Raw genomic sequence first — 27901 nt, 5'->3', positions numbered from 1 at the left:
ATTGCTGGAGAATATACTTCTCTAAGGCTGCAAAGGAGGATAAGGTGAAGGTGAAGACCAGGACAAAATGGTGACACCCATCACCCCTGTGAGAAGCTGTGAACACTGAACTCCTGCAAACGGTTTTGCAAACTTATCCTCCTTTACCTTGAATAATGGAGGAGATGGTGAACAGGTGGTATGAGGTAAAGGGTGGAATAACCTGAGAAAGGGAACTTGTCTTAATATACCACCTTTCCTAGCAACATGAAAAGGCAGTTCACTATAATAAAAACAACTTTTTGAAGCACGAAAGGAATGCTGTTTAATGATGGGAAAGTCAAATAGGAAACATGATTTAGCCCATAAGGGCACTGGCATGGTTATCTACTGATCATTGCCAGCCCTGGTCAAGCTGCCATAAGAAGTTGTATAAGAAGTGAGTTTTGAGGGTATTTTTAAGTTTATTTAAAAAAAAAAAAAAAAAAAAAAAAAGATAACTTCTGGACATTTGCTGGCAGGGAACCCCAAATAAGGAGATGCAAATTAGTGAATTGGTAGAATTGAGTCTTGTACAGAATACAGAAAGAATATGTAACCCCATTCTGACATCTATGGTACCTCATTTCAAGCATTAGTATGTCATCAAGAAATTCTCTTACACTTCTACAGACCTACAAACTTTCTACTCCATTTTCCATGGTAGTTCTGCCTAGTTGGTCTTAGTGATAGCATACTAACTGAGAACTTCATCATTCCCTGCAATTCCATGCAGAACTGCCCAGTGCCCACCTTTATTCATATTTTCTAGAATGCATAGGCAGGAGCTAAAATTTACATATATACTAGAGACATACAATATGCAGATTTTACATCCATATAACCTAATGGCCCTGCTATAACTTCAGCTTATTTTTTGCACTAACCACATACCTCTCCAACCACTGCACTTTGGCCCTCTTATCAAACTGCAATGGGGGGGGGGGGGGGTTATCACAGGTTGCTATGGTAAAAGAGCCGACACTTATAGTGTGCATCGGAGCTTTTACCGCAGGGGTCTGCAATAGGAAACCCTAATACAGTTTGATAAAAGGGGACCGTTTTATTATTGCAAACTTTTAGGAGACAATAGCCTGACAAATAGCCTGAACAGAACTTTTATTTCCATAATAAACCCATGCACTTTCTGATAACAGAAACATCTATATGAACATGCATATATGCATAAAAAGATATGCGAGAAGTAGAATTCTAAGCAAGTTTCAGATTCAAAATTCCCTTATAACTGAGCCCACAGCAGCTAGTTCAGAAATGGTCTTTCTAGAACCAACAAAATCTTAAAGAACAATTTTTAATCAACACTCGTTTCAATTGATAGCGAGATGGTGCTGTGTTTGTAGTGTATTTGCAGATGATTTGACAGTGTCCTCATTCCCCTGCCCTAGAAACTATACAACAGATCTGTCCAAGGCTGAGACAACCCCTAAATCTACAATCCATACTAGCTTGTTGTCAGAATTCAGTAGTTAAGACTTGTAAGAGAGTAGGACTTCTTCATCCCTGCTCTGAAACCCATCTTATGTGCTTGGAACTGGCCACACTAATTGCAAGGTGCACCTACAGAGCAACAAATCGGAAACCTCAGATTTTGTGTCAGTGTCCAGAAGTCAGTCCATCTTCCACAGCATCTCCTTGCATGCCTTTCAGATTGGTTCTCTCTGGTCTAGACAATCCTGAGAGTCAGTTTTCCCTTTGATATTTCTGAGACAAGAATATATAGTGGGGGGGGGGGGAGAAAAGCAAGATTCAGTTTAATAAAAGAAGAGAAGAGAAAGCACCCTATTTCTTCCAGTGGCTGCTACTGCATATAGGGGAAAACAAGAGAATTGACCCAATGATCTCCACAGACAAATCCAAGAAGAAACAAACAAAAAAAAAAAAGTGGAGAAATGATGTTCCTGAGATGGACTTTATTAATATTAAAACTTGGCAGACCACATAAAAACCTCTAGGACACAGTCCACTAAAAAGCTTTGGACCCTGGACCCAACATGGTCCGTGTTTTGACAGAATGTCTTCTTCAGGGGTCCCTATGAAGTCCTATGGTAAAGATACGTAGATAAAAATGCCAGTTGGAAATAAACTGTTCCATAGAAGCTGTTTGCAGGACATGGGCTTAAAAAGCCGAGTTATACACAGCTTCTATGCAAGTTTATTTCCGACTGGCATTTTTATCCACGTATCTTTACCATAGGACTTCATAGGGACCCCTGAAGAAGGCATTCTGTCGAAACATGGACCGTGTTGGGTCCAGGGTCCAAAGCTTTTCAGCGGACTGTGTCCTAGAGGTTTTTATGTAGTCTGCCAAGTTTTAATATTACTGCATATAGGGAGAAATTCTATAAAGTGCCTAAAGTTAGTCCCCTAAATAAAAAGGCACTTAAAGTTAGCCACTAACTTAATTAGTAAATAACATTCAATTATGAGCTTTTAACAAGCTCATAATTGAAAAATAAAAATTAATTGAGAGATAGACGCCTATCTTAAGTGTAATTCTACAAAAACGTTAGGCGTCTATCAGCGCCTAACACCAAAATAGGCGCATTTAGGGGGTGGAAAAAGACTTAGATGCTGCTAGGCACGATTCTCTAAAGCACTTGGGTGCCTGTAATGTAGGCCAGGGTTTTAAGTTAAGTTAGGTGCTGCTCAGCGTGATTCTGCAATGGGCGGCTACGTGTGATCAACATGCAATGGGCACTTAAATTTAGGCATCCAATTACAGAATCTGTCCCATAGTAAATATAGATAAGAGCTTTGGACTTCAAAACTTAAACCGAGTACAGCATGATCATCACAAGAATCGAGCAGAATAGGAGCCCAGCTACTATACAAATCCCTGGCTTTTTATCTCATTCTAGACTTAGGGCCCTATTGTACTCAGCTTTCTTCCCCTTGGACAGACCTCCAGATCTAAAAGAAAGTGACCAACATTGCATGCACAATTTTTAGCGCGCACCCAAACTTAATTGAACAAGCAATTATTGGTGCTAATATCAATTATAAGTTATGTGCAAGTCAAAAAAGGGGGCATGGAAATGGATGGGGGGCATTACTTTCCGTTATGCACATAATTGTAGAATATGGGAATTTGTGTCACATTTTCCTTGGTGAAAATGGCCACTCTTAGATTTAAATACAGTTCCCGGCGGTAAGTGCCATTTTAGAAATCATGCCTACATATGGCTTGTAGAATAGTGCTTTTTACGGGCAACATATATATAGAATTTAATACAGAGTGGGGGAAAAATTCTATAGTACATAAGACCTTGCATGCCAAGAGCACAACAGAATGAAGCCTTAGTATTACCTGCTAGCATCATCTCCCCTTGCCAGCTGAATTGTGCTATGTGGGTCTTCTTCTTGTACCCACCCTTGATTGGACATGGCATAGCTGAAGACAGCATCACTGACTGTAAGTGGACCTTGACCCTGAACACAAGCTTCTATTTCCGCCAGAGAGAGCTGACTTTGCAGAAAGAGGTGCAAACGGCTGTCCGATAGTAGCACCATATTTTGAAGAGTTCTGGTAAGAAAGAAACCAGTAAAAAACTGAAAACCTGGCTTTTCAGCAAATTGTAGCTCTATCCTTCCCCCCTTTCTCTCCCCCCTTCTACACATAAGTTCATGTAATCCTTTTTCTTCTTCTCTACCCACTATTTTAAGTTCTTGTAAACCGTGTCGAGCTCCATTCTCATGGAGATGATGCGGTATATAAACTTAAGGTTTAGATTAGATTATAGTACTAGAGAACCAACAAAGTGAACTGTTGCCTTCACTGATCCAAAAGAGCTTTATGTTCCAAATGGGATATCTGCAGCTAGGGAAAATGACATGCCCAAGACCAGGGCCGCCATCAGAAATTTCTGGGCCCCTTACTGAGCAATCCTATTGGGACCCCCACGCACCCCTTCTCCCCCCCCCCGACCCACCCTTCTTCCATGGGCCGAATACACACATACTTTTCTCTGTCGCCGCACTCTTTGACCAAAAGATTTGTAAGCCTGCAACCACGTCAAGGTAGACTCTTTCAGCAGGGCCCTAACCTAACCTAAACTAAACTAATCTATACCTATCTATTCTAAACTAACATATGTCTAATACTGAACTAATAACAAACTAACAAACATCTGCATAATAAATAACTAATAAATAATAGTGCTAGTAGCTATAATTCACTTTTGAATGTAAAATCACAGTTAAGGATTTCTTTTGACCTTTGTAGGCCAGAAGTAGATCACAATTGCACAATATTTTTTGTAACAAGTATTAAATGTGTTTTTATAAATACTGTAACCTTAATAAATATATCAGTAAAAACTACACATCTGAGCGCATATCTGAACATACACATCTGTATGATCCCATCCTCCTCTGCCACCCTATAGCTGCATCATGCATGTTAAAAATGTACGATATGTTGATATGTGCACCTTCCTTCCTTCCCATCCATCCTCCTCAGCCTGTCCTTACACATCCACAGCTGCATGTTAATGATGATGTATATGTTATGATGATAAATAAGTGCATATGAGCACATCATTAACATGCAGCTATGGATGAATATAAAAAAGAAACAATATTCTGTACAATTGTCAATTTATAAATCAGCGTCTTCTCCCCATTCTCTCTTCCCCATTTCCCTTCAGCGTCCTCAGCCCACTCTCTCTCCACTTTCCTTCAGCACACGCACATAAAAACAAGCAAGTAATTTATATCATTTTCATTCTATTCATTCATAGAAATTAAAGTCTAAATAATGCAAGTCACATAACAAAACATGATTTTACAAAAATAATTCCCTGCACAGTCAAGCCTTCAAGGATTACTAGATGTCTTTCAGCAGTTCCCCTCCCTCCCTCCCCCTTACCTTTGTGGCCAAGTCAAAATGATCTACCAACAATAAAATTTTAAAAACACAAAGCGCGCTGTACGCATAGAAAATGTTAATTATCATTTATATTCTGCGGGTTTTCAAAGAGGTCAAGGCAGATGACTTTATGCAATGTCACCTCAGTAACAACTATACAAAAATAGACAAATATTCCCCCTCCCTTTTTACTAAAACGCGATAGTGGTTTTTAGCGCAGGGAGCTGCGCTGAATGCCCCACGCTGCTCTCAACGCTCATAGGCTCCCTGCGCTAAAAAACGCTATTGCGGTTTAGTAAAAGGGGGCCATAGTGCAAAATATAGACACATTTTGATCACTAAATTGAAAATAAAACCATTTTTCCTACCTTTGGTAATTTCATCAGTCTCTGGTTGCACTTTATTCTTCTGACTGTGCATCCAATATTTCTTCCCTTCTTTCAGCCTCCTGTATGCTTCCTCTCCTCCAGACCTCATTCCCTCCCCAAACTTTTTCTTTGTTTCACCCTGCCCCTTCTTTCTTTTTCTCTCTCTCCATACCCACTTTCTTTCTGTATGTCTGTTTTTTTCTCTCTCACCCTGCCCCCTTCTTTCTCTCTCCACACCCTCTTTCGTTCTGTATGTCTGTCTTTCTCTCTCTCTCTTTCCGTGCCCCATTTTTCTTTGTTTCACCCTGCCCCCTTTCTTTCTTTCTGGCTTCCTGTCCCCCCTTTCTTTCTTTCTCCCTGCCCTCCCCTATGCCACCACCATTGGGAAAATGCTGCCACTGCCACTGGGGAATAGGCTGCCACTGCTGCCATCGGGAACAGGCTGGCGCCGAGTTCGCCCTGCTTCTCTTCCCTGCGGGGCCGACCAACTCTCGCCACCCGACGTCAATTCTAACGTCGGAGAGGACGTTCTAGGCCAGCCAGGCAGCGATTGGCTGGCCCAGAACGTCCTCTCCGACGTCAGAATTGACACGAGTGGCGAGAGTTGGCCGGCCCCACAGGGAAAAGCAAGGAGAACTTGGCGCCAGCCTGTTCCCGATGGCGGCGGTGGCACTCAAGTGGCTAAAGAGCCACAGTTTGCTGGCCTAGGGAGAACACTGGAGGGTGGCCAGCTGTGCACCCCCTTGGGACGTAAACCCGGGGCGGAGCGGACCCCCCCCCCACCCTGATATGCCACTTTCTGTACCTCACTCCCTCCCTATGACCAAAAATTATCCTTTCTTCTATTCCCCGTGTAAACAACCATCTCTTTCCCTCCCTTCCTTCTCTCCCAAGTCCATGCCTTCTGTGTCCAAAAACCTACTCCCTCCCCCACCTCAGCATCTCTTTCCCTCCCTTCCTCTCTCCCAAGTTCATGCCTTGTGTCCAAAAACCCATTCCCTCCCCCACCTCAGCGTCTCTTTCCCTCCCTTCCTCTCTGCCAAGTCCATGCCTTCTGTGTCCAAAAACCCATTCCCTCCCCCACCTCAGCATCTCTTTCCCTCCCTTCCTCTCTCCCAAGTCCATGCCTTCTGTGTCCAAAAACCCATTCTCTCCCCCACCTCAGCATCTCTTTCCCTCCCTTCCTCTCTCCCAAGTTCATGCCTTGTGTCCAAAACGCACTCCCTCCCCCCCTTTTGTGTTCCGCGTTTGCCTCCCAGCCCATCTTTGCAACTTTCTCAGCAAAACGAAGCTCAAGCCGCGAGGCTTGTCTTCTGTTTCCTGCCTGCCCTGTCACGCACAAATAGCCGACCGGAAGTATTCTCCGACATCAGCGTTGAAGTCGGAGGGCAGGCATCGGGGAACACTTGCGATCGGCTATATGTGAGCCGCAGGGCAGGCAGGAACAGAAGACGAGCCTCGCGGCTCGAGATGTGTTGAACTCCGCGGGTCCCCCGTCCAGCTCTCTCCTGTCCACGTGGGGCGAACCGCCCCTCCCCCTAGACTGTGGCCTAGGACCCTGGGGGAGCCCGGGCCCCCTGTCAGCTCCGGGCCCCTGAACGCAGGACTGGTGGTACTGCCCTGATGGCGGCCCTGCCCAAGACTACAAGAAGAGGCAACAGGAGAAATAGGATTAGTACCTTGGCTTTCCTGATTTTCAGGCCATTAGTCTAACCCAGTGGTTCTCAATCTTTGTGACAACACATCTGACAGTCAGTATTCATGTGTGTGGCATGCTGAACACAAATTTACAACTGAATAAAAATAAAATCCTAAATACTTTGTTATTAAAAATAATGCAGAGAAAATGATTAAAAATAAATTCTGTTTTTAGAATATTTTACAAGTGCTAAAAAGATCAAATTTTATTTTTTTCTTAAAGAAATACAGGTTGCATGCTAACTGGGACTATATAAAATTTGGATGTGGGGGTTCAATGATAGACCAGTTCATACTAACTTATTATCACTAAAAAAGTTTTACCTATTCTAGACTAGAGCTAGTATGTTTCTCTTAAAGTTAACCATACAAAACAAATACATATTATATTTAAATTCTGGTGTCACTTCAGTTAACAGCAACACAAAATTCATTTGCTGATCTACACTGTACAACTTTGTATATGTGCTATCCAGAAATCATGAAAAAACAGAACCTATGAATAGCACATCTGTAATATTGTCAGATTTTTTTTTTTTTTTTTTTACAAACATGAGGTAGAGGTTTCTACCATGGGCTGGCGAGGTAAATGCTACAATGGTCATTGAATTCCTATGCGCAACAGAGCTTTTACCTCACCAGTTCATAGTAGAAACTTCTACCACATAAACATTAAACATAATCGTATATTTGAATGAGTCAGCTAGTCAGGTATTTGGAGAAAAGATAGGTTTTTAGTTGTTTTCTAAAATGTCTGTAAGAAACAGGCTGTGAGCAACAATGATTGAAATTCTTTTTCACGAGAAGAAATGTTGGCCAAGGGGCTGGTGGGCAGGGGCAAATGTTGATGCACATGGGAGAGAAAGAGAGAGAGGATCCCCAAGCACTACCAGCTGATAACCTCCTCCAAAGGCAGCCAAAACTCCCCTCCACCAAGCACAGCAGTCAGTGGCAGCATCCCTGAGCCACTGAGGTACCAACATCTGTGACTCAGTGACGCTGCTGCTGCCTGCCAAGCTTGGCAAAATGGACCCTGAGCCACCTTAGCAGAAGTCCTCAGCTGACATAACTTGAGGATCCTCCTTAGCTGGATTATTTATATTTTATATTTACATTAGAGGCTCTGGCAGAGACCCATTTACAAAGTATGTGTTCTTCCCAACTAACATTTTCAAAAATTAATAAAGTATTTGCTTATTTGTAAATGGGTCTCTGCCAGAGACTTTCAGTAGCATAATTAAAAGAAAGTTTATGTGGATGAGTGAGTGGAAGAGATTACTTGCAGGAACAAGCAGGGATGGATTCCATTTCCAGCGGGGACTGGTTTGATTTCTGTCCTGCACAACTCTCTATAAGAATGACATAGGCGCCTTAACTGTAGGCTTCTGAAATTCTGGCCTACATTTAAGGTGTTGCTGTTAAAAAAGAAATTCTGTAATCAATGTCGGTTCATGATTAAGACACAATTGGCAGCCGCCTATAGCGGTGCTAATTATAGAATTCACCCTTCTGGATCTCTGCTATTTCCAGCTTGCAGAGGTAGTTAGGTAAAAGCACAGGCTTGCTGTGTCAAATATTTGGTGGCACACACACATACGCTGATTGAGAATCACTGTTCTGGTCTAATCTAATCTTAGGATTTATATACTGTATCATCTCCTGAAGTAGGGGCTCGACTTGGTTTACATAAGACTTCAACAAACAGGGAATCAGTTTAGCTAACATGTGAATTACTAAACAAAAGACAATTAACACTCCTTAGTACCATTTCCCAAAAACTGTTGAAATAGCATTGACTTTCATCAATCAATAGGGATGCCTCCTCAAGAGAAGAAGCCACCAATTCTCTCACACAACACAGCGATATATCCAGGAATCCAAATGTTGGAACTTGCAATCTTTAAATTTCATGCTAAGTTCTCACACTATTTTTGAAAGGACAGTTTTAAAGGTTTAAGTACAGGATCTATGCAAGGTAATTTTCATTCTTTCTACTTACTCTTCCAAGAATTGCTGTAGACCCTGTCGCCTCTTCTCCACAAACTCATCACTGCTTCCCACAAAGAAGGGAGCTTTCCCTGGTAGTTCTGGAACAGGCCTGAGCAAAGAAAGGTATGTAAAATCCAAAACTGTGCAAAAGGCTATTTAAAACAACACAAGTACTCCTGCCTTACAAAATACCTGTCCACCTTAAAGCAAGTCTGTTCCAAGTTTCAAGTTTCAAGTTTATTAGGATTTTATATACCGCCTATCAAGGTTATCTAAGCGGTTTTTACAATCAGGTACTCAAGCATCTTCCCTCTCTGTCCCGGTGGGCTCACAATCTATCTAACGTACCTGGAGCTACGGAGGATTAAGTGACTTGCCCAGGGTCACAAGGAGCAGCGCAGGGTTTGAACCCACAACCCCAGCATTCTCTACATAACAGCAACTCATATACTTGTGGCATCGCAGATGGAAACTGGCATAGAAAAAAATTGGATAAACAAGCTCTCAAAAGCTTATAGCTCTATAGAGTACCAAACTATACATGTGCAGTAGTTTCCATATCTGTCATTGTGTGTAACCACCTTAATTTTTTCCCTTCTAGGACCTTGATTATATTTTCCTATGTAAGCTGCTTTGACCTGGTCTGAGAGAAAGTGGTCTATAAAGTATATGAATAAAAAATAAATTATCCAGTGCCACATACTAACAATTTCCTGTCACATGAGTTATGATCTTGTCCATATTTCCTTGTTCACATAGTTCATGGCTAACCAGTTGTCTGGACTAGTGCTGAACAATTCAGGGATACACTTTTCAATTCGGTATATTGATTTTTTCAATTCAATTAGATTTTCCCGCCCAATGTCCTGACAGGTTTATTTTGTAAACTCTTCACCCACCCCACCCAGGCACTGTGGTGTAAACAAACAAACAAAAGATTTTTCCTTTCTGTTTGGTCCTATCTCGCGATCACTGTCTATCTAACATCAGCTCTGGCAGGATACACATTTCAAATCTAAAATGTAATCACAAAATAGAAAATAAAATTAATTTTTTCTACCTTTTGTTGTCTGGTCATTATTCAAATCATGTTGGTCCCAGGCTCTGGTTTCTGTTAACTCACTTGCCAGGGTCTCCTGCCCATTTGACGTTTTCTTCTTTCTCCGTGCTTACCATTCATCTTCCATCTTTGTACCTTCTCTTCCACTGCCATATCCAACATTTCTATTTCTTTCCCACTGTCTACCATCTCTCTCCCCCCCCTCCCTGCTTTGTGCTCTGGGTCAAACCTCTCTATTCCCCTCCATGCAGCTTCTCTCCCTTCCTCCCCTCTATTATCATGTTGCAACATTTCTCTCCCCATGCATCATCTCTCCCTGCCCTCCACTCTGTGTCCAATATTTCTCCCTTTCTATTCTCCATGCATTTCTCCCTCTCACATGGGGATTGGAGGAGAGCGGATGTGGTCCCTTTTCACAAAAGTGGTCACACGGATGAAGGAGGAAACTACAGGCCGGTGAGCCTCACTTTGGTTGTTGGAAAAATTGTGGAAGTGTTGCTGAAAGGACAGTGTACTTCCTTGAATCTAATGGGTTACAGGATCCGAGGCAACATGGCTTTACAAAAGGTAAATCATGCCAAACAAACCTGATTGAATTTTTTGATTGGGTGACCAGAGAGCTGGATCGAGGACATATGCTAGATGTAATTTACTTAGATTTCAGCAAAGCCTTTGATACGGTTCCTCATAGGAGGCTGTTGAACAAACTTGAAGGGCTGAAGTTAGGACCCAAAGTGGTGAACTGGTTAGAAACTGGCTGTCAGATAGACGCCAGAGGGTGGTGGTTAATGGAAGTCGCTGGGAGGAAGGAAAGGTGAGTAGTGGAGTCCCTCAGGGTTCGGTGCTGGGGCCGATCCTGTTCAATATGTTTGTGAGTGACATTGCTGAAGGGTTAGAAGGAAAATGGTGCCTTTTTGCAGATGATACCAAGATTTGTAACAGAGTAGACACCGAAGAGGGAGTGGAGAATATGAAAAAGGATCTGCAAAAGTTAGAGGAATGGTCTAATGCCTGGCAACTAAAATTCAATGCAAAGAAATGCAGAGTAATGCATTTGGGGATTAATAATAGGAAGGAACCGTATATGCTGGGAGGAGAGAAGCTGATATGCAAGGACGGGGGAGAGGGATCTTGGAGTGATAGTGTCCAAAGATCTAAAGGCAAAAAAACAGTGTGACAAGGCAGTGGCTGCTGCCAGAAGGATGCTGGGCTGTATAAAGAGAGGTGTAGTCAGTAGAAGGAAGAAGGTATTGATGCCCCTGTACAGGTCATTGGTGAGGCCCCACTTGGAGTATTGTGTTCAGTTTTGGAGACCGTATCTGGCAAAGGACATAATCAGACTTGAAGCAGTCCAGAGGGCGACGAAAATGATAGGAGGCTTTGTGCCAGAAGATGTATAAGGAGAGACTGGAAGCCCTGAATATGTATACCCTAGAGGAAAGGAAGGAGAGGGGAGATACGATTCAGACGTTCAAATACTTGAAGGGTATTAACGTAGAACAAAATCTTTTCCCGAGAAAGGAAAATGGTAAAACCAGAGGACATAATTTGAGGTTGAAGAGTGGTAGATTCAAGAGCAATGTTAGGGAATTCTACTTTACGGAGAGGATGGTGGATGCCTGGAATGCGCTCCCGAGAGAGGTGGTGGAGAGGAAAAAGGTGACTGAGTTCAAAGAAGCGTGGGATGAACACAGAGGCTCTAGAATCAGAAAATAATATTAAATATTGAACTAAGGCCAGTACTGGGCAGACTTGCACGGTCTGTGTCTGTATATAGCCGTTTGGGGAGGATAATAGTAATAATTTTATTTCTTATATACCGCTATTGAAAAAATAAGTGGAAACTTCTTAAGTGTCCAAATTGAGAAACTCAATCGATGAACGTGGAACACTTTATATGGTATATAATGTATTTAAAACAGAGAAAAAAGGACCTCAAAAAAACCCCTAGATCACAATCAATAAAGTTATGAACAATCGGGGTTAGGTTTTCATCACTGGTCCAAAAACTCTGTATAAATCTTTTAAATATTTTTAGCTTTCTTTTTTTAATTTTTTTAATGCAATAAAATCATGAATAATGTATGTAGATATATTCTCTAAATCACTTAAAGAGCAAGTGTGAGTTTGAAGACGGCAAATTTGTTTAAGGCTTTTTATGATGTAAAATAAATCAGGCACTTATCTTAATTGCCCAACGGAGGCCCAACTGTTTCGCTCTACGGGCTTCTTCAGGGGTAATGATAAGATACAACTCTGTGCCGGTACTGACTTTGCTCAAAATGTTCTTGAAAAGAAAGAGAAATAGAGAAAATAACATTATAACATTATTTTAACGACAAATAAGGACTATTTATTTAAATAATATGCTAATATAATGACTGCTGGGACTAAATATTGAATAAATGAAAAAAATTTATATATATATATCTCAATGAAACCATAGGCAACAAAAATGAACATTAATAGTGAACCATACATCATATCACCAGTATTACTGCATGTTATTTATTGCTGACTACATTTTAGATGGCATGTGTCACCCGTATTTAGACGGAACCTAATAGCCATTTTGCTAGTTTCACTACGTTTTAAAGTATACAAATAATCTTATGTAGTTTTAAAAAATGCATAACTTGCCTGTGGTGTAGCTGCATGTTTCCTTACTAACAACAATTTTGTAAACAAAATGGCGCCTGTATTTAAACAGGACGCCAAGACTATCTTAGCCAATCAAATTGTAGAATGACATCATCAATTGTGGCACTGCATGTGCCTCACAAAATTAAAAAATGAAATTATTTGTTGCTAACTACATTTTAAATGAAATGTATCACCCGTATTTAGACGATACCCTTAAAGTATTCAAATAATATTAGATGGTTATAAGAAATATACATAACTTGCCTGTGGTGTAGCTGCATGTTTCTTTGCTAGCAACAATTTTGTGAGCAAAATGGCGCCCGTATTTAAACAGGACGCCAAGATTTTCTTAGCCAATTAAATTATAGAATGACGTCATGGTTTGTGACGCTACATATGACTCATAGAATTTAAAGATGAGATATGTTTATTTTAAATAAAACATTAAGACATTGTTAACTTGTTTAGATAATATGTGAAATATAAGTACTGAAAGAGAACTTCCAAAATTAAAGTACTCCTGCTACCAAAAAACGGAAGAAACAAAAATCAGAAAAAAGCATGCCATTCAATGTGGCTATTTAAACCATAAGGTTCTAGTGAATGTAATCTGGATATCCACAGTTGTTCACGGCGTAAAAGTTGTTTATTTCGATCTCCTCCCCTGATAGACTTGGGAATATGGTCGATAACCCAACATTTAAATTGATGAAATTTATGTTGAAATTCAGAACAGTGAGCGACTAAAGGTGCTTCAGCTCTTGTCCTTTTGAGGTTGGAACGATGTTCAGTTAATCTTATCTTGAGACTTCTAATAGTTTTCCCTACATATATTTTGTTGCAGGGACATATAAGAAGGTAAACAATATAAGTACTATTGCAATTACTGAAAAAATGTGTGGTATAAAGTTTACTGTCAAACGGATTGGAGAAATGATCAGATTGTAACATGATCTCACAATTTAAACAGTGGCCACATTTGTAGTGGCCTTTCAAAATTGGTGTCTTTGACTTGGTAGTCTTTAATTCTGATGGACTCAACAACTCTTTGAGGTTCCTCCCCCGGGAATATGAACTGCGTAAAGATGTATTTTTAAATACATCCAATGTTTTCATGATTTGCCAATGTTTTTTAATGGTACGAGTAATTCTTGGACTAGCGTTGTTATATTTAGAAACAAAAGTACAAATGTCCTGAGACTCTTGTTGTTTTGATAAAGGATTAAGTAATAAAGCACGATTGTTGTATTTTGCCCTCCTGTATGCTGATTTCAAATTCTTCTTGTTATATCCTCGTCTGATGAATTTGTCTTTTAACGTTTTTGATTGAATTTTGAAGTCTTGATTGGTACTACAAATACGTTTGTACCGTAAAAACTGTGAATACGGTAAACTTGATATACATCCCGATGGATGACAACTTGTGGAATGTAAAAGGGAATTTCGGTCAGTGGTTTTTTGATGTACTCTAGTGTTGAAACCAAATTCTGTTTGAGTAATGTTGACATCTAGAAAATTGATATTGTAATATGAAAAAGTATGAGTAAATTGAATAGGATCGTTGCATGTATTCAACCATTGAAAGAAATTTAAAAATTCTTCAACATTGCCAGACCACAAAAGAAAAACATCGTCGATGTATCGATGCCAGAATTTAATCTTTGAAACAAACGGAGATGACCAAATCCATTCATTTTCAAACTGATTCATAAAGATGCATGCAATGGAAGGCGCGAAAGTGGCCCCCATTGCAACACCAGACAATTGGACGTACATTTTGTCTAAAAACAAAAAATAATTTTCGCTTGCTTTTTCAAGGCTCAATCCCTACAAATCACCAACAAAACCATAAATTAAAAGCTGCTTCAGTTATAACAAAGTGTAACCCAGTATAGTTCTTACATTGTAGAACGTGTTTCAGTTATATGATTTAAGAAACTAGCTCTTACTTGACCCAAAGGCTTCCAAATTGCTACTCACCCTTAGCCATCTACCTCCGTTGTAACAGTCAATACTTTACAGCGGGGCCGACAGCGTTCTTTAGTTTAAATATCATCGGAACTCCAATCAGCCTGGAGACACGTAATGACGTGTCATCTGACATATCGGAGCTCACAATACTGTAACTTATTCCTTACTTGTCATTTTTCTTTTTCCTTTTTCTAACTCCTCCCACTACTCTGTTCTTCTTACTCAATCATACTAAATCAGACTAAAGATAGCTATTCCAGCTCTGTGTTTAGCCCATAAGGGGTAACTGTATTTAATATGTAAATCCAACGTTGTTCTTTGTAGTTGAGTTTTTCTTCCACGTTAACCACCCCTTCCCCCTCTTTTTCCTTGTAATGATCGATAACCCTCCATTTTAACTGGCTAGAATCATGCTGATAATTTATGCAGTGTTCAACTATCGGAGCTTGCAACGTTTTTGTCTTTATCCTTGACTTATGCTCATTTAGTCGCACGTGAATAGGACGAGATATTCGTCCTACGTAAACAGTGGGCAATCACAGTAAATGTGGGAGCTGTCAATGGTGCAACAGCACCATAGAGGGTAGTACTTGGACAGACCCTCAAACTAAGAAAACTATTACGGCATTTACAAATACAACTTGCCGGACGGAAAATGTAGTTTATATTTTAATTTGCCCATGTAATCTTGTTTACGTAGGACGAACATCTCGTCCTATTCACGTGCGACTAAATGAGCATTAGTCAAGGATAAAGACAAAAACGTTGCAAGCTCCGATAGTTGAACACTGCATAAATTATCAGCATGATTCTAGCCAGTTAAAATGGAGGGTTATCGATCATTACAAGGAAAAAGAGGGGGAGGGGGTGGTTAACGTGGAAGAAAAACTCAACTACAAAGAACAACGTTGGATTTACATATTAAATACAGTTACCCCTTATGGGCTAAACACAGAGCTGGAATGGCTATCTTTAGTCTGATTTAGTATAATTGAGTAAGAAGAACAGAGTAGTGGGAGGAGTTAGAAAAAGGATAAAGAAAAATGACAAGTAAGGAATAAGTTACAGTATTGTGAGCTCCGATATGTCAGATGACACGTCATTACGTGTCTCCAGGCTGATTGGAGTTCCGATGATATTTAAACTAAAGAACGCTGTCGGCCCCGCTGTAAAGTATTGACTGTTACAACGGAGGTAGATGGCTAAGGGTGAGTAGCAATTTGGAAGCCTTTGGGTCAAGTAAGAGCTAGTTTCTTAAATCATATAACTGAAACACGTTCTACAATGTAAGAACTATACTGGGTCACACTTTGTTATAACTGAAGCAGCTTTTAATTTATGGTTTTGTTGGTGATTTGTAGGGATTGAGCCTTGCAAAAGCAAGCGAGGCGAAACATGTCGGCTTTGACATCCCTTATTAGTGCTGACATCTCTAACCAAGAAGACTTAGCCATATTTTAAGCTAAGTATTTATCTTTATAAGAAAAGAGTAAATAGAAATATAAATAGCAGAAAGCTCTATGAAATAATAAATAATAAATGACCCGATGACGAGCAGACACATAAAGCTCAGGACAATGAGAAGTTTGAGTCCTGAGTGGTGCCACCGAGGGTCAGGTTAAAAAATTCTAAAAACTATATACAAGGTGGCAATGTATATCAATGGCAGCCAGCAATACACAGTGCAAGCATAGGGAAATCAGTACCTCAGGAGCTGATTAAACTGGATTTTTCAGATCTTCTGACTGCTTCAACTTCCCTATCACCACAGATCACGACCACTAGGACTCCTCAGGGGAATTAAGTAAGATATGTGGTCCGGTTCCGATCCTGGTGTACCTCCATGGAACCGCAGCAGCCTGCGCTCTACCCCTTTGCGGACAAACCAGAGGAAAGATGGATCCCAATCCCGGAGACCCGATCCAATCTGCAGGCTCTCTAGAGGGTTTACTGCAGTTCAAGCTTACAGAGCACCCTCTAGAAGCAGACAATCTTTAAGGAAAAGTCTGCAATCTCTCGCCGAAGGAACACTCTGAGTGAATCCACAGCACTTGGGCAATACCCGCGGTACCGAAGAAAATAAAAGACTAGTAATTGAGTAATAAAATCACGATCAGAAGAAACTGGAAGTTCTCAGCAAGGGAACTTCAAGGGGAGTGCCGGCACTGGTGACATCGCAGAGGGGGTTGGTTTTATTTCTAAATTCTGCAACCAAGGCTGGACTAGATGCACAACCCAAGAGTTCAGCCTCCAGAAGGATTGTACAAGAATAGCCTTACTCATTGTGACATGTGCTCTGAAGGTGCTAGAAGAATCCCTTCCTCAAACGGCCAGTCCTCTAAATGCTGAGATCTTCAGGCTGCCAGTCAGTCTGAAGTCGAACTGATCCTTCACCCCCGAGGAACCACACACATGAAGGGGGGAGAGGCAAAATCACAGCCAGCACCCTGAAGAGCCCCTCTGAACCCCCTGAGGATGCCCAACAGCCTGCGCTCAATCCCCTGCAAATTAGTAATTGAGCTAAGATACTAGGGAAATGGATCACGAGCTCCACAAAGTTTTCTGCAGGCTGGCCAAACAGGTCCCCAAGGGATTAGCCTGCTGTCTGAGGATCCAAGTCTGGTTCTTCTCCATGCAGGCAGAGTTTACCCCTCCCCCCGCACTAGTAGCCGCATAAACAGCAAAAAAAAATAAAAAATAGTAATACAGAAAGCAATAAATAAATATACAAAGCAGATCAGAAAGACATCCTCCAGCTCACATGCAGAAGTAAAAACTAAAAGGAGTTGAAATCCCAGAATGGATACCTTCTACACAGCTTGCAAGCATGGGAAGAATACCCTACTGTCCAGAATGACACACCTATTGCACTAGAAAAGTTGGGAATCAAATATAACCCCTTAATAGGAAAATGGTTTTACTGGTTGAATGTGCATGTCAAATGAATCAAGGCTGACTATGGATGGCATCCAGACATCCAGCACATTACTGTTTTTCTGGATTCAATGCTAATTTGTGACAACACCCAGTGAAACCTACCTGGCAGAAAAGGCCATCCTATCAGACAAATCGAGTCACACCCTCAACCACATAAGTTGCTACATCTCCTGGAATACAGCAGCAACATATATATATTTAGAACGAGAAATGTCCACAATATCTGTCTCTGCTCTGTATAAGTGTCCCTCAGTTTTAAGGATAGGGATACTGGCAAACTAACATTAAGATGCTTTCTGTATGTATATCCGACAATAGTTCTGGTAGCAAAAACTCTAATATTTAGGAACAGAAACCAGATTTTTCTTGGTCTATGGAATAGATCCAGTTGGGATCTTCCTCCGCTTCTTCTACCAGGAGTTATGGTTTTAAATGCAAGAAATTTGGCATCTGGTGTGATGGTGACAGACCTTAAACCCCCTTTTATTTGTCCAATGCAAACACTGAACAGTTTTAAAAACCGACTCAGTTAGGGTTCATTTCAGTGCAACCAGCACAAACTTTCTCTGCAGCCTTTTTTCTCTGTGAAGCTTGCTTCTGCTGAAGTGGGATCCACAAGCCTAGGATACTCAATGTGATACTGACTTGGGGGCTAAAGGCTCCCTTTGAGCCACTATATGCACATGAAATACCTGACTGGAAAGTTCTTATTTTTGGTGGTGGTCATTTAAGCACACAGGTTCAGTTTCAAGCCCTAGTGAATGATCCAGTCTATAGTATATGAAGAATAGAATGTGTGCAAAGAACCACCCTAAGGACCTGCCTAAAGTAGGGGTGCATTTTCAATTTAGTCAGTGGAGTGGCGGCCTTGTGGTTAGGGCTACAGCCTCAGCACCCTGAGGTTGCAAGTTCAAACCCAGAACTGCTCCTTGTGACTCTGGGCAAGTCACTTAACACTCGCTGCTACAGGTAAATTAGTCAGATTGTGAGCCCACTGGGACACATAGGGAGCAATACTTTGAGTACCTGAATGTAAACTATTTAGGCCATAAGTGGTCTATAAATACTAAATAAAAATAAATTGGACAATGCAGTCTGAGAAAAATATTGGAAGGACGTGTTGGTGAATGTGCTTTGCACACCATAAGATTGTAAAAAAAACCTAGCTTTCTACACGGGATGGACTAAAGTCCTTAGGAAGTCCACCCAAGGACTACCACAGCCAAGCACACACTAACTGGACAGCAGACTGCATCTCCTACAGTCTGCCCAGGCAGATATGACCCTGGAAAAATATGCTAAAGATACATGTCAAGAGCCATGGCAGTGTCAGTAGCCCACCTGAGGCTGACCTCTATGACAGATTTACAATAACTGAAACATGGACTTCTACCAGTATACACTATAGTTTGGAAAGGTATATCCAGCACAATAGCAACTTAGTTTGTTTTGAGGAATCAGTTTAGAATCCAACTCCATTCCCTTGAACCCAGTGTCTCTCTAAGCTGTACAAGTGTGCATGGGAGTACACAACTGCATGCACAAAATATTTGTTGGCGTTCAATATTGTCAACATTGACTTAATATGTGCAGGCCAAAAACTTGCGCACAAAATGTTTTTCTTATGGATATGGGCCAGCAAAAGTGAGAACATTGCCTCAGCTCCTTACTTTACAAGTTGCTTTTTTAAACAAACACACATTGGAAGAAAAAAAGCAAGAAAATAGCTGTGTTTTGTTGGCAACAAGCTATCATTTGATGCTCTTTTCAACCCTACTCATTTTTCCTAAGGGTAGCATTTAACCAGAATTCTCATGTACCATGACTATATAACCTGCTCATCCTCAGAAAGTGGCAGGTTCTCAAGACAAGCAGGTTACATGGTCCTCACTAAATCCACTTGCCTCTCAGCTTTTGTATCTATTGATCTAAAGCTGCAGAATGAGCAGTAGCCCCAGGTGGCACAGATCACTCTAGAAAGTTTTATGCCTTGAGAACCAACTACCATAATTTTTTTTGTTCTCTTCCCAAGCTCCATCAGTGATGTTACTCATGTGTTAGAACTAACCAGCTGTCCTCAAAGCCTTTATTATATTTAAGTTCTTGCATTGTGGTATTTGTAGACCCTGTTTCTGTCAATTTCAATCTTTACTATAGAAATTTGAATTCAACAGAACTGGGTTGTCAGAACTGGCCAAAATCTTCCTCCTGGAACTGACTAACTTTGTAACCAAGTGTGGCATTCACTCAGCTATTCTACTGAGACACACACAATAGGTAATAAAGAAAAATTCCGCACACTAAGCCAGCATTTTTCTGGAGCAGTTTTCTCAGCCACACAAACTCTCGGTAGCGTCTTCTCACACAGGATGTCTTGGCTGTAAAGGCCTTGCTGTTAGTCTGCAAGAAAAGAAGATGTCAGACCCTTCTATACAGAATGACAGTAGTTTATTAGGATCCTAAAGAGTCGGCACACTAGAATCATCTTTCCAAGGGCCATGTCAACCTATGCATATGTGAAACTCTGGCACAATTATAAAAATGTTTTCTGTGAAACATTATTTTCCACTTACATGCAGAAATATTTTATAATCGACGTAGGAATTCCATGAACCTTCATTCTGAATTCGAGGATCCTGTACACGTACTGTGATAAACTCCTAGAAAGAGAAGCAGAAGAATGAATCTGCCTTTCACATCTATTAAATTGGGTTTGGATGTGTTTGCTTTGAATAACTACATGGATAGGTTTCATACCCCCTCAGTCCTTTTTTCTATCTCTGGAAGAGATCAAGGAATAAATACCGGACACAAATTGTAGTTTAAACATGGGAATTCTTGGCGATTTACTGACTGGTAGAATACCAACCAAGAATCTCTCTGAGCCATGGGTGACAGCCCATTTTATTAGCTTCATTACATCATTTAATTCATTATTATTCATACGTAACTTAGTACATTTTACATATTACTGCACTTTGCCACTAGGTCCATATTTGGTTCATTGGTCATGTGATTTCTTGTCATTAGTAATTTTCCATAACATTAGCACTTCTTTGATGACTTATAAATCACGCACTATTGGTTTCACACCTGTCAGCATTTACATTTAGACTAGCCGAGATCATTATTTCAATGCTTTGGACACCTTGTAACAACGTGTTGGCTTAGGGCACAGTGACCTGTTCCCAATTCTAGGACCCATCTATTTCCCAATTGTACAGGAAGTAACAGCTGGGACAAACATTTAAAAATTTTAACGCTTGCCAGTAATGCTAACCAAGCAATATTCTTTTTACTGTAATGCTAAAGCATTTCTATATTATTCAGCTTCATCTTTTATTATCTATAGATTGGTGTCTTCCTTCAGGCATCCCAGGCAAGGGGTATCTTACGCATCAATAATCAAAAGAAAAATCTCACTCAATACATAAAAAATAATAAATGTGAAATGTGAGTGCTCAGTTTAAAATAACCACCATGCAAGCAGCAGTATGATTATTATATCTTCACACCAGCCTACCCACCCAACCATAGGTTGGACAAACTCATAAAAAAATGAGAGAATTATATTTTCAAAAAACAGAGTGTCAACTCCAAAAAGAGCCCCTTATCTTTTCATAGATTGCATCAGTGATGTAAATAATGACAATCTGCAAATGTTCTTGAATAATGGTGGCTTGTCAACGTTGTTGCTGAACTTGACTCGTGATCTCCCAGTGAATACATACAAACAAATTCTCAAAATGATAAACCATAATCTCCTTTCCTTGACACGACCTTGTGTTTCACTATAGAGCTTCTTCAGAAGGAAAGAACATCCCTGGATAGAAAAACCGCAGGGCTCACAAGTGCCAAAATCTCAGCTAATGCACTAAATTATGTCCTGTCAAGGAAAGGAGATTGTGGTTTATCATTTTGAGAGTTTGTTTCCATGTATTCACTGGGAGATCACGAGTCAAGTTCAGCAACAAAGTTGACTAGCCACCATTATTCAAATACATTTGCAGATTGTCATTATTTACATCACTGATGCCATCTATGAAAAGATAAGGGGCTCTTTTCTACTCTTTTTGGAGTTGATGCTCTGTTTTTTGAAAATATAATTTTCTCTCATTTTTTTAATGAGTTTGTGCACTCTTTTTTTTAATGAGTATGGTTGGGCAGGTAGGCTAGTGCGATAATGTAATAATCATACTGCTGCTTGCGTGGTGGTTATTTTAAACTGAGCACTCACGTTTATTATTTTTTATGTATTGAGATTTTTCTTTTGACGATTATTGATTCAGGATTGGAAAATCTAAGAGGTTTTGTAATTTTTGTATTCTCCTATTTTTTTGATTGGTATCTTACACATTACACATATTGGGTTATGGGTTCCCCTCGATATCCTGCTTAATACTACTGTTGCCATCAGATGCTGCACACATTATATATTCATCACACAGCATATCCTCACAGCACTAACACAATGTACTCTACCTGTAATTTGGTAAAAGCAAATTATGCAAATCACTAAAGCAAGACAGAACAAAGAAGGCCCTTTAAATATCTATTAGTGGTTAAGAAAACTCTAGCTTAGAAAGAAAAGTTCTGAGAACCAATTAAATCAGTCCAGCTAAAATTTGTTTGGAATCTTTATAGAACCACCTATTCAGCTACTGCTCCCTCAGAAGTCTGGAGAAGCGTCTGCTTTATGGGGGCAATATATAGCAGAAATAAATCTCCTTAATCCACATAAGAGGCTGAAATCTAAAACGCAGGCTAAGTCGTGGGCCGGATTTTTTATTAAGATAATTGCCCCCTCCTTTGCTGACGCGCAGTGTGGGCCCCAGCGCCAGTGGCGGCTCCGATGCTCACAGGACTTCTGTGAGCATCTGATCAATCGCCTGCACCAGCGCCAAAACCCACGCTGCACACCAGCAAAGGAGGGGGGTTAGTCTTAGTAGAAATATAGGGATGCAATCTCTCCAACCCCACGCCAGCTACAAAATAAATAAAAAATACTTTTCCTCTCTTTTAGGTCCTAGTTCACGCTTGCTGTCTATCAGCAGCTCTGGAAGGATACATATTTCAAATCTGACATATTGTAATCACAAAATAGAAAATAAAATTATTTTTTCTACCTTTTGTTGTCTGGTCATTTTGCTTTTGGTCCCAGTTTCTTTTTCTGATTTTGTCTATCTTCTAATTCTCTTTCCAGTGTCTGGTGTCCATTTTTTTTTCTCCTCTTCTCTCTTGCTCCAGTCCCTGTCTCCAACATATTGATTTTTCCCTTTCAACTTTTCTCCTTTTTTCTTTTCTGCCTATGTCCTCGCAAATCTTGCCCTCTTTCTCATCCTTCTCCTTTTTAAATTTTCAGCTACCTATCAATTTTCCATCTTCTCTTATTCTGTAGCTCTCCCATTTCCCATCTCACTCCTTTCCCAGCCTCCTATTTCCTTCTCTCTCCTCCTCTCTCCTCTTGGTCCAACATTTTGCTCTGTCTCTTTTCTGTTGTTCTTCCTTCCCCTTTGATGCTGAACAATGAGATGGAAGGGGGAAAAAAAAAAAGAGATGCTGCATCTCTCTCTCTCCCTTCCACCCCCAGGCCTAACATTTCTCCAACCCCTTTCATCTCCAGATTCAACTTCTCTCCCTTTCTCTTCCCAACTGCCCCCCATCCCATCTCTCCCCCTGTCTGCCTGCCTCCTTCCCCCCAGGTCCACCATGTCTCCCTTTCTCTTCTCAACGGTTCTCTCTTCAAGTAACTTTTTCCCTCTTTCTCCACACTACCCCAGGCCCAACCTCTCTCCCTTCATCTCGCTCTCTTCACAGCTCATTGTGCCTTTTCCTCCGCTGCTGGCCAGGGAATCTGCCGGCTTCGGGAGTGCTGTGCGTGGCTCCTCCTGCTTTTTGCTTGCCGCGGTCTGTCTCCAATGACGCGCAACTTCCTGTTTCCATCCAGGTGGACCACGGCGGACGGAGGCAGGAGGGGGAGCCACGAACAGCACTGCTGAGTCGCTGCCGAGGCCGGCGGACCTTCTGGCGTGGCGGCGTCGGACCAGCGTGGAGGGGAGGATATGCTGGGCTCAGAAGGAGAAGATCGGGAATGTTGCCGCGGACCACATAAAAAGGCCAGGCGGGCAGGATTTGGCCCGCGGGCCTTGTGTTTGACACATGCACCTTAATCATACCACTAATTTAAATGGATTTTAAGCCAATTTACCCAACTCAAACACCTGAAAATGGGATGCCTAGGGTTGATAAATTATCCAGTTAATCTTGAGATACTATTTATGCAGTCCTATTTAGCTGCACAAGATGGATAACTAAGACATGCAGGTATATTCCTCTCTTCTCCTAGATTTACTCAAATAACTCTTAGCAGATCATCAATGTCTGGCCAAAGTTACAAGGTTGATAGTGGTACAAATTTAAACCCAGTGATTTGGGTAGTTCCCAAAATTATCCAAAATGTTTTAAATAGTATCTTCTGTATGCTCCTACAGAATATTAGGTTATACAAGGTTCAGTTTTTAAGGATGTATCAGATGATCAGAAGTAATCTTGGAATTCTGAGGAGTGGCACATAATCAAAGAGGCAGAAATAAATTGCTCCAACAGCGCTTACCTCCTCCTGATTAGCCAGCATTATTTTTGGCCAGCAATCCAAAGGCATCATCTACAAGAGGGAATAAAATAAAAAATTGTTGTTGAACAGCAGGAAAATGTTAGCAGTTACAGAAACAGAATCTAAAAAGATAAGGACCACAAGCTCCACCCTATTTATCTATTTTTATTCTTGCTGCAATGGCATACAGTAGATCCCGGTTGGTTACTGGCTTTCTTCTCGCTCCTAAGGATCCTCTGTACACATCAGACCTGCTTTTCTTTACCATTTCCACTAACGTCATGCTTCCAGTGAAGAAAAACAGAAACATAAAAAAATAACAGCAGCTAAAGGCCATATGACCCATCTAATCTGCCATCCATATCATCTACTAAACTCTACTGTCCCTTCCTTTAGGGGTCTTCTGTGCTTGTTCAACACTTTCTAGAATTATGAAGCAATTTCACACATATGTGAAGAAATATTTCCGCAGAATACTCCCGAGTCTAGCCCCTTTGTTCCAGAGCTTCCTTTTGACTGACAGAGGCCTGTCTGATGTGTATTTATGCCAAGGGCGCATTTTAAAGTCTCTATCTCTTTCTTCTAGAGCAGTGTCTCACAAACTTTGTCAAGCCATGGCACACTAAATGGAGTGGCCGCAGCTTGAGGAATCCAGAAGCACTTGAACGTTGACGTGATAACACGCACTTGCATGACATCACGTTGACATCTGCGCAGGCGCGAACAGGTCCCGAGCCGCTATTGGGGGTGTACCAGCAGGGAAGATGTGCGGAGAGGAGAGGCACTGGTGCTGGCTGATTGCCTACAGGATGTGCCTCTTGTCACGAGAGGCATATCCTGTAGGCAGTAAGCCAGCGACTCACCTCCTCCCCAGCATCTCATGGCACACCTGAAATCTCAGGCGGCACACAGTTTGCAAAACACTGTTCTAGAGAATACATAAGATAAGCCATAATGGGGCAGACCGATGATCCATCTAGACCAGTATCCTGCTTCCAGCAGTGGCCAATCCAGGTTACAAGTTCCTGGCAAAATCCCGAATAGCAGCAAGAGCCCAGGGACAGCTAAGGGATTGACTGAGCCCAGGGACAGCTAAGGCTTTCTCAATTTCTATCTCAATTGTGGATTATGGACTTTTCCCTCCAGTAATGTGTCCAAACCTTTTTAAAACCCAGATACACTAACTGTTAACATATGCTTTAGGCTGAGAACCACCGACACCATTCTGTTTATATCTTCTTGAAATTGCAGCCTCCAAAATTGTACAGTATTCTAAATGAGGTCTCACCAGAAGATTACACAGAGGCACCATTTACTTCCTGTTCACTGAAGCATACTTCTAGCTTTCACCATCACCTTGTTAATCTATACAAACCTTAAAATTGTCAGATAAAATCACCTCAAGTCCCTCTCACTTCTTTTGTGTACAGAAGTACTTCATTCTTATATCAATCCCTTGAGTTTTTGTAGCCCAACCCTGCATTTTTTTTTGGGGGGGGGGCAATAAATCTTTAACTACCTAATTCTGGATTATTCTTCAAGTTTCACAAGATTTCTCCTCATATTATCTACCCCATCCTGGATGTATACCCTATTGCAGATTTTGGTGTCATCCGCAAAGAAGTAAACCTTACCCACACCAATATTGCTCTCAAAAAATGTTAAAAAGAAACAGACCACGAATCGATCTGTGTGGCACACCACCAGTAAAGCACAGTTACTTACCGCAACAGGTGTTATCCAGGGACAGCAGGCAGCTATTCTCACATATGGGTGACGTCATCGACGGAGCCCGGATGCGGACGCCTCACAAGCGGATTTGCTTGAAGAAACTCAAAGTTTCGAGTCGCCCGCACCGCCCAGCGCAGGGCGCGTCTCCTCAGTTCAGATAGCTAGCAGAGAAGCCAACCAGGGGAGGTGGGTGGGTTGTGAGAATAGCTGCCTGCTGTCCCTGGATAACACCTGTTACAGTAAGTAACTGTGCTTTATCCCAGGACAAGCAGGCAGGTACTCTCACATATGGGTGACCTCCAAGCTAACCAGAATTGGATGGTGGGAATGTTGGCAATTTAGGAGAATAAATTTTGTAATACTGTTTGGCCAAACTGTCCATCCCGTCTGGAGAAAGTATCCGGACAATAGTGAGAAGTGAAGGTATGAACCGAGGACCAAGTAGCAGCTCTACAAATTTCCTCAATAGGTGTAGATCTGAGGAAAGCTACTGAAGCTGCCATTGCTCTGACTTTATGGGCTGTGACTTTATTGTGAAGGGGTAATCCAGCCTGAGCATAGCAAAAAGAGATACAAGCCGCCATCCAGTTGGAGATGGTACGCTTAGAAATAGGATGGCCCAACTTATTTGGATCGAAGGAAACAAAAAATTGAGGAGCAGTTCTGTGTGGTTTGGTGCGTTCCAAGTAGAAGGCCAAAGCACGTTTACAGTCCAGAGTGTGAAGAACTGATTCTCCAGGATGAGAATGAGGCTTTGGAAAAAACACTGGAAGTACGATGGATTGGTTGAGATGAAATTCCGAGACCACTTTAGGTAGGAATTTAGGATGAATATGAAAAACCACCTTGTCATGATGGAACATAGTGAATGGTGGGTCAGTAACTAAAGCTTGCAGTTCACTGACTCTTCGAGCAGAAGTGAGGGCTATGAGAAACTTCAGATGAGCCTTATCAATTGGTTCAAATGGAGGCTTCATGAGTTGAGTAAGGACAACATTGAGGTCCCAAACCACAGGAGACGGTTTGAGAGGAAGTTTAACATTGAAGAGTCCTTTCATGAATTTGGAAACTACCGGATGAGCAGAGGGGTTTCCCTTCAATAGGCTGATGGAAAGCCACAATTGCACTGAGATGGACTCAGATAGATGTAGTCTTGAGGCCAGAACTGGATAAGTGCAAAAGGTAGTCCAAAACAGAAGATAAGGAGGAATGCTGAGGCTCCTTACGAGAAAAACACCACATAGAAAATCTAGTCCACTTTTGGTGATAGCATTGTCTAGTGGTAGGCTTCCTAGAAGCTTCTAAAACATCTCTTACAGATTGAGAAAACTGAAGAGGAGTTACGTTGAAAGGTACCAAGCTGTCAGGTGTAGAGACTGCAGGTTGGGATGAAGCAGAGATCCTTGACTCTGTGTAAGCAGAGAAGGAAAAACTGATAGAAGGTATGGCACCCTGGTGCTCAGTTGAAGTAGAAGGGAGTACCAAGGTTGTCGTTGCCACCGAGGAGCGATTAGAATCATGGTGGCATGATCGTTCTACAACTTGACCAGAGTCTTGAGAATGAGAGGAAATGGAGGGAATGCGTAGAGGAAGAGATTCGTACATTCCAGAAGAAAAGCATCTGCCTCGAGGCGGTGAGGAGAGTATATCCTGAGCAGAACTGAGGCAGTTTGAAGTTGTGGGGAGCCGCAAAGAGGTCTATCTGAGGGGTCCCCCACTGTGAAAAAATGTGATGAAGAGGCGAGGAATGGAGAGTCCATTCGTGAGGACTCAAGTTGTCCGCCAAGCAATTCTTCGCCCCTTGAATGTAGACAGCTTTGAGGAAGGTGTTGTGGCAGATTGCCCAGTCCCAAACCTTCAGAGCTTCTTGACAAAGGGAGGCAGATCCCGTCCCTCCTTGTTTGTTGACATAATACATGGCGACTTGGTTGTCCGTCCGGATGAGGACTACCTGGTCACAAAGAAGATGTTGAAAAGCGTTGAGA

General features: G+C 41.4%; 1 protein-coding gene across 8 annotated transcripts in view; it reads right to left on the bottom strand.

The window, feature by feature from the left end:
- Positions 1 to 1316: 1316 nt before the first annotated feature.
- The window catches only part of SNX11 (sorting nexin 11), a 33519-nt gene continuing 6934 nt past the window's right edge, over positions 1317 to 27901 (bottom strand). For all 8 annotated transcript variants that reach the window (XM_033917457.1, XM_033917465.1, XM_033917459.1 and 5 more), the window contains exons 2-7: positions 24186 to 24236; positions 20146 to 20232; positions 19872 to 19972; positions 8972 to 9070; positions 3347 to 3562; positions 1317 to 1740 (exon numbers count right to left, since the gene is read on the bottom strand). In XM_033917457.1, the coding sequence (XP_033773348.1) occupies positions 1683 to 1740; positions 3347 to 3562; positions 8972 to 9070; positions 19872 to 19972; positions 20146 to 20232; positions 24186 to 24236 (612 nt within the window). In that variant the 3' untranslated portion in view covers positions 1317 to 1682. The remainder of the gene's footprint in view (positions 1741 to 3346; positions 3563 to 8971; positions 9071 to 19871; positions 19973 to 20145; positions 20233 to 24185; positions 24237 to 27901) is intronic.

This window comes from Geotrypetes seraphini, chromosome 13, assembly GCF_902459505.1.
Source record: "Geotrypetes seraphini chromosome 13, aGeoSer1.1, whole genome shotgun sequence".
In the NCBI taxonomy this organism is placed as follows: Eukaryota; Metazoa; Chordata; class Amphibia; order Gymnophiona; family Dermophiidae; genus Geotrypetes; species Geotrypetes seraphini.
The sequence above is the reverse complement of the archived record's forward strand: the minus strand, read 5'-3'. Positions and strand labels throughout refer to the sequence as shown.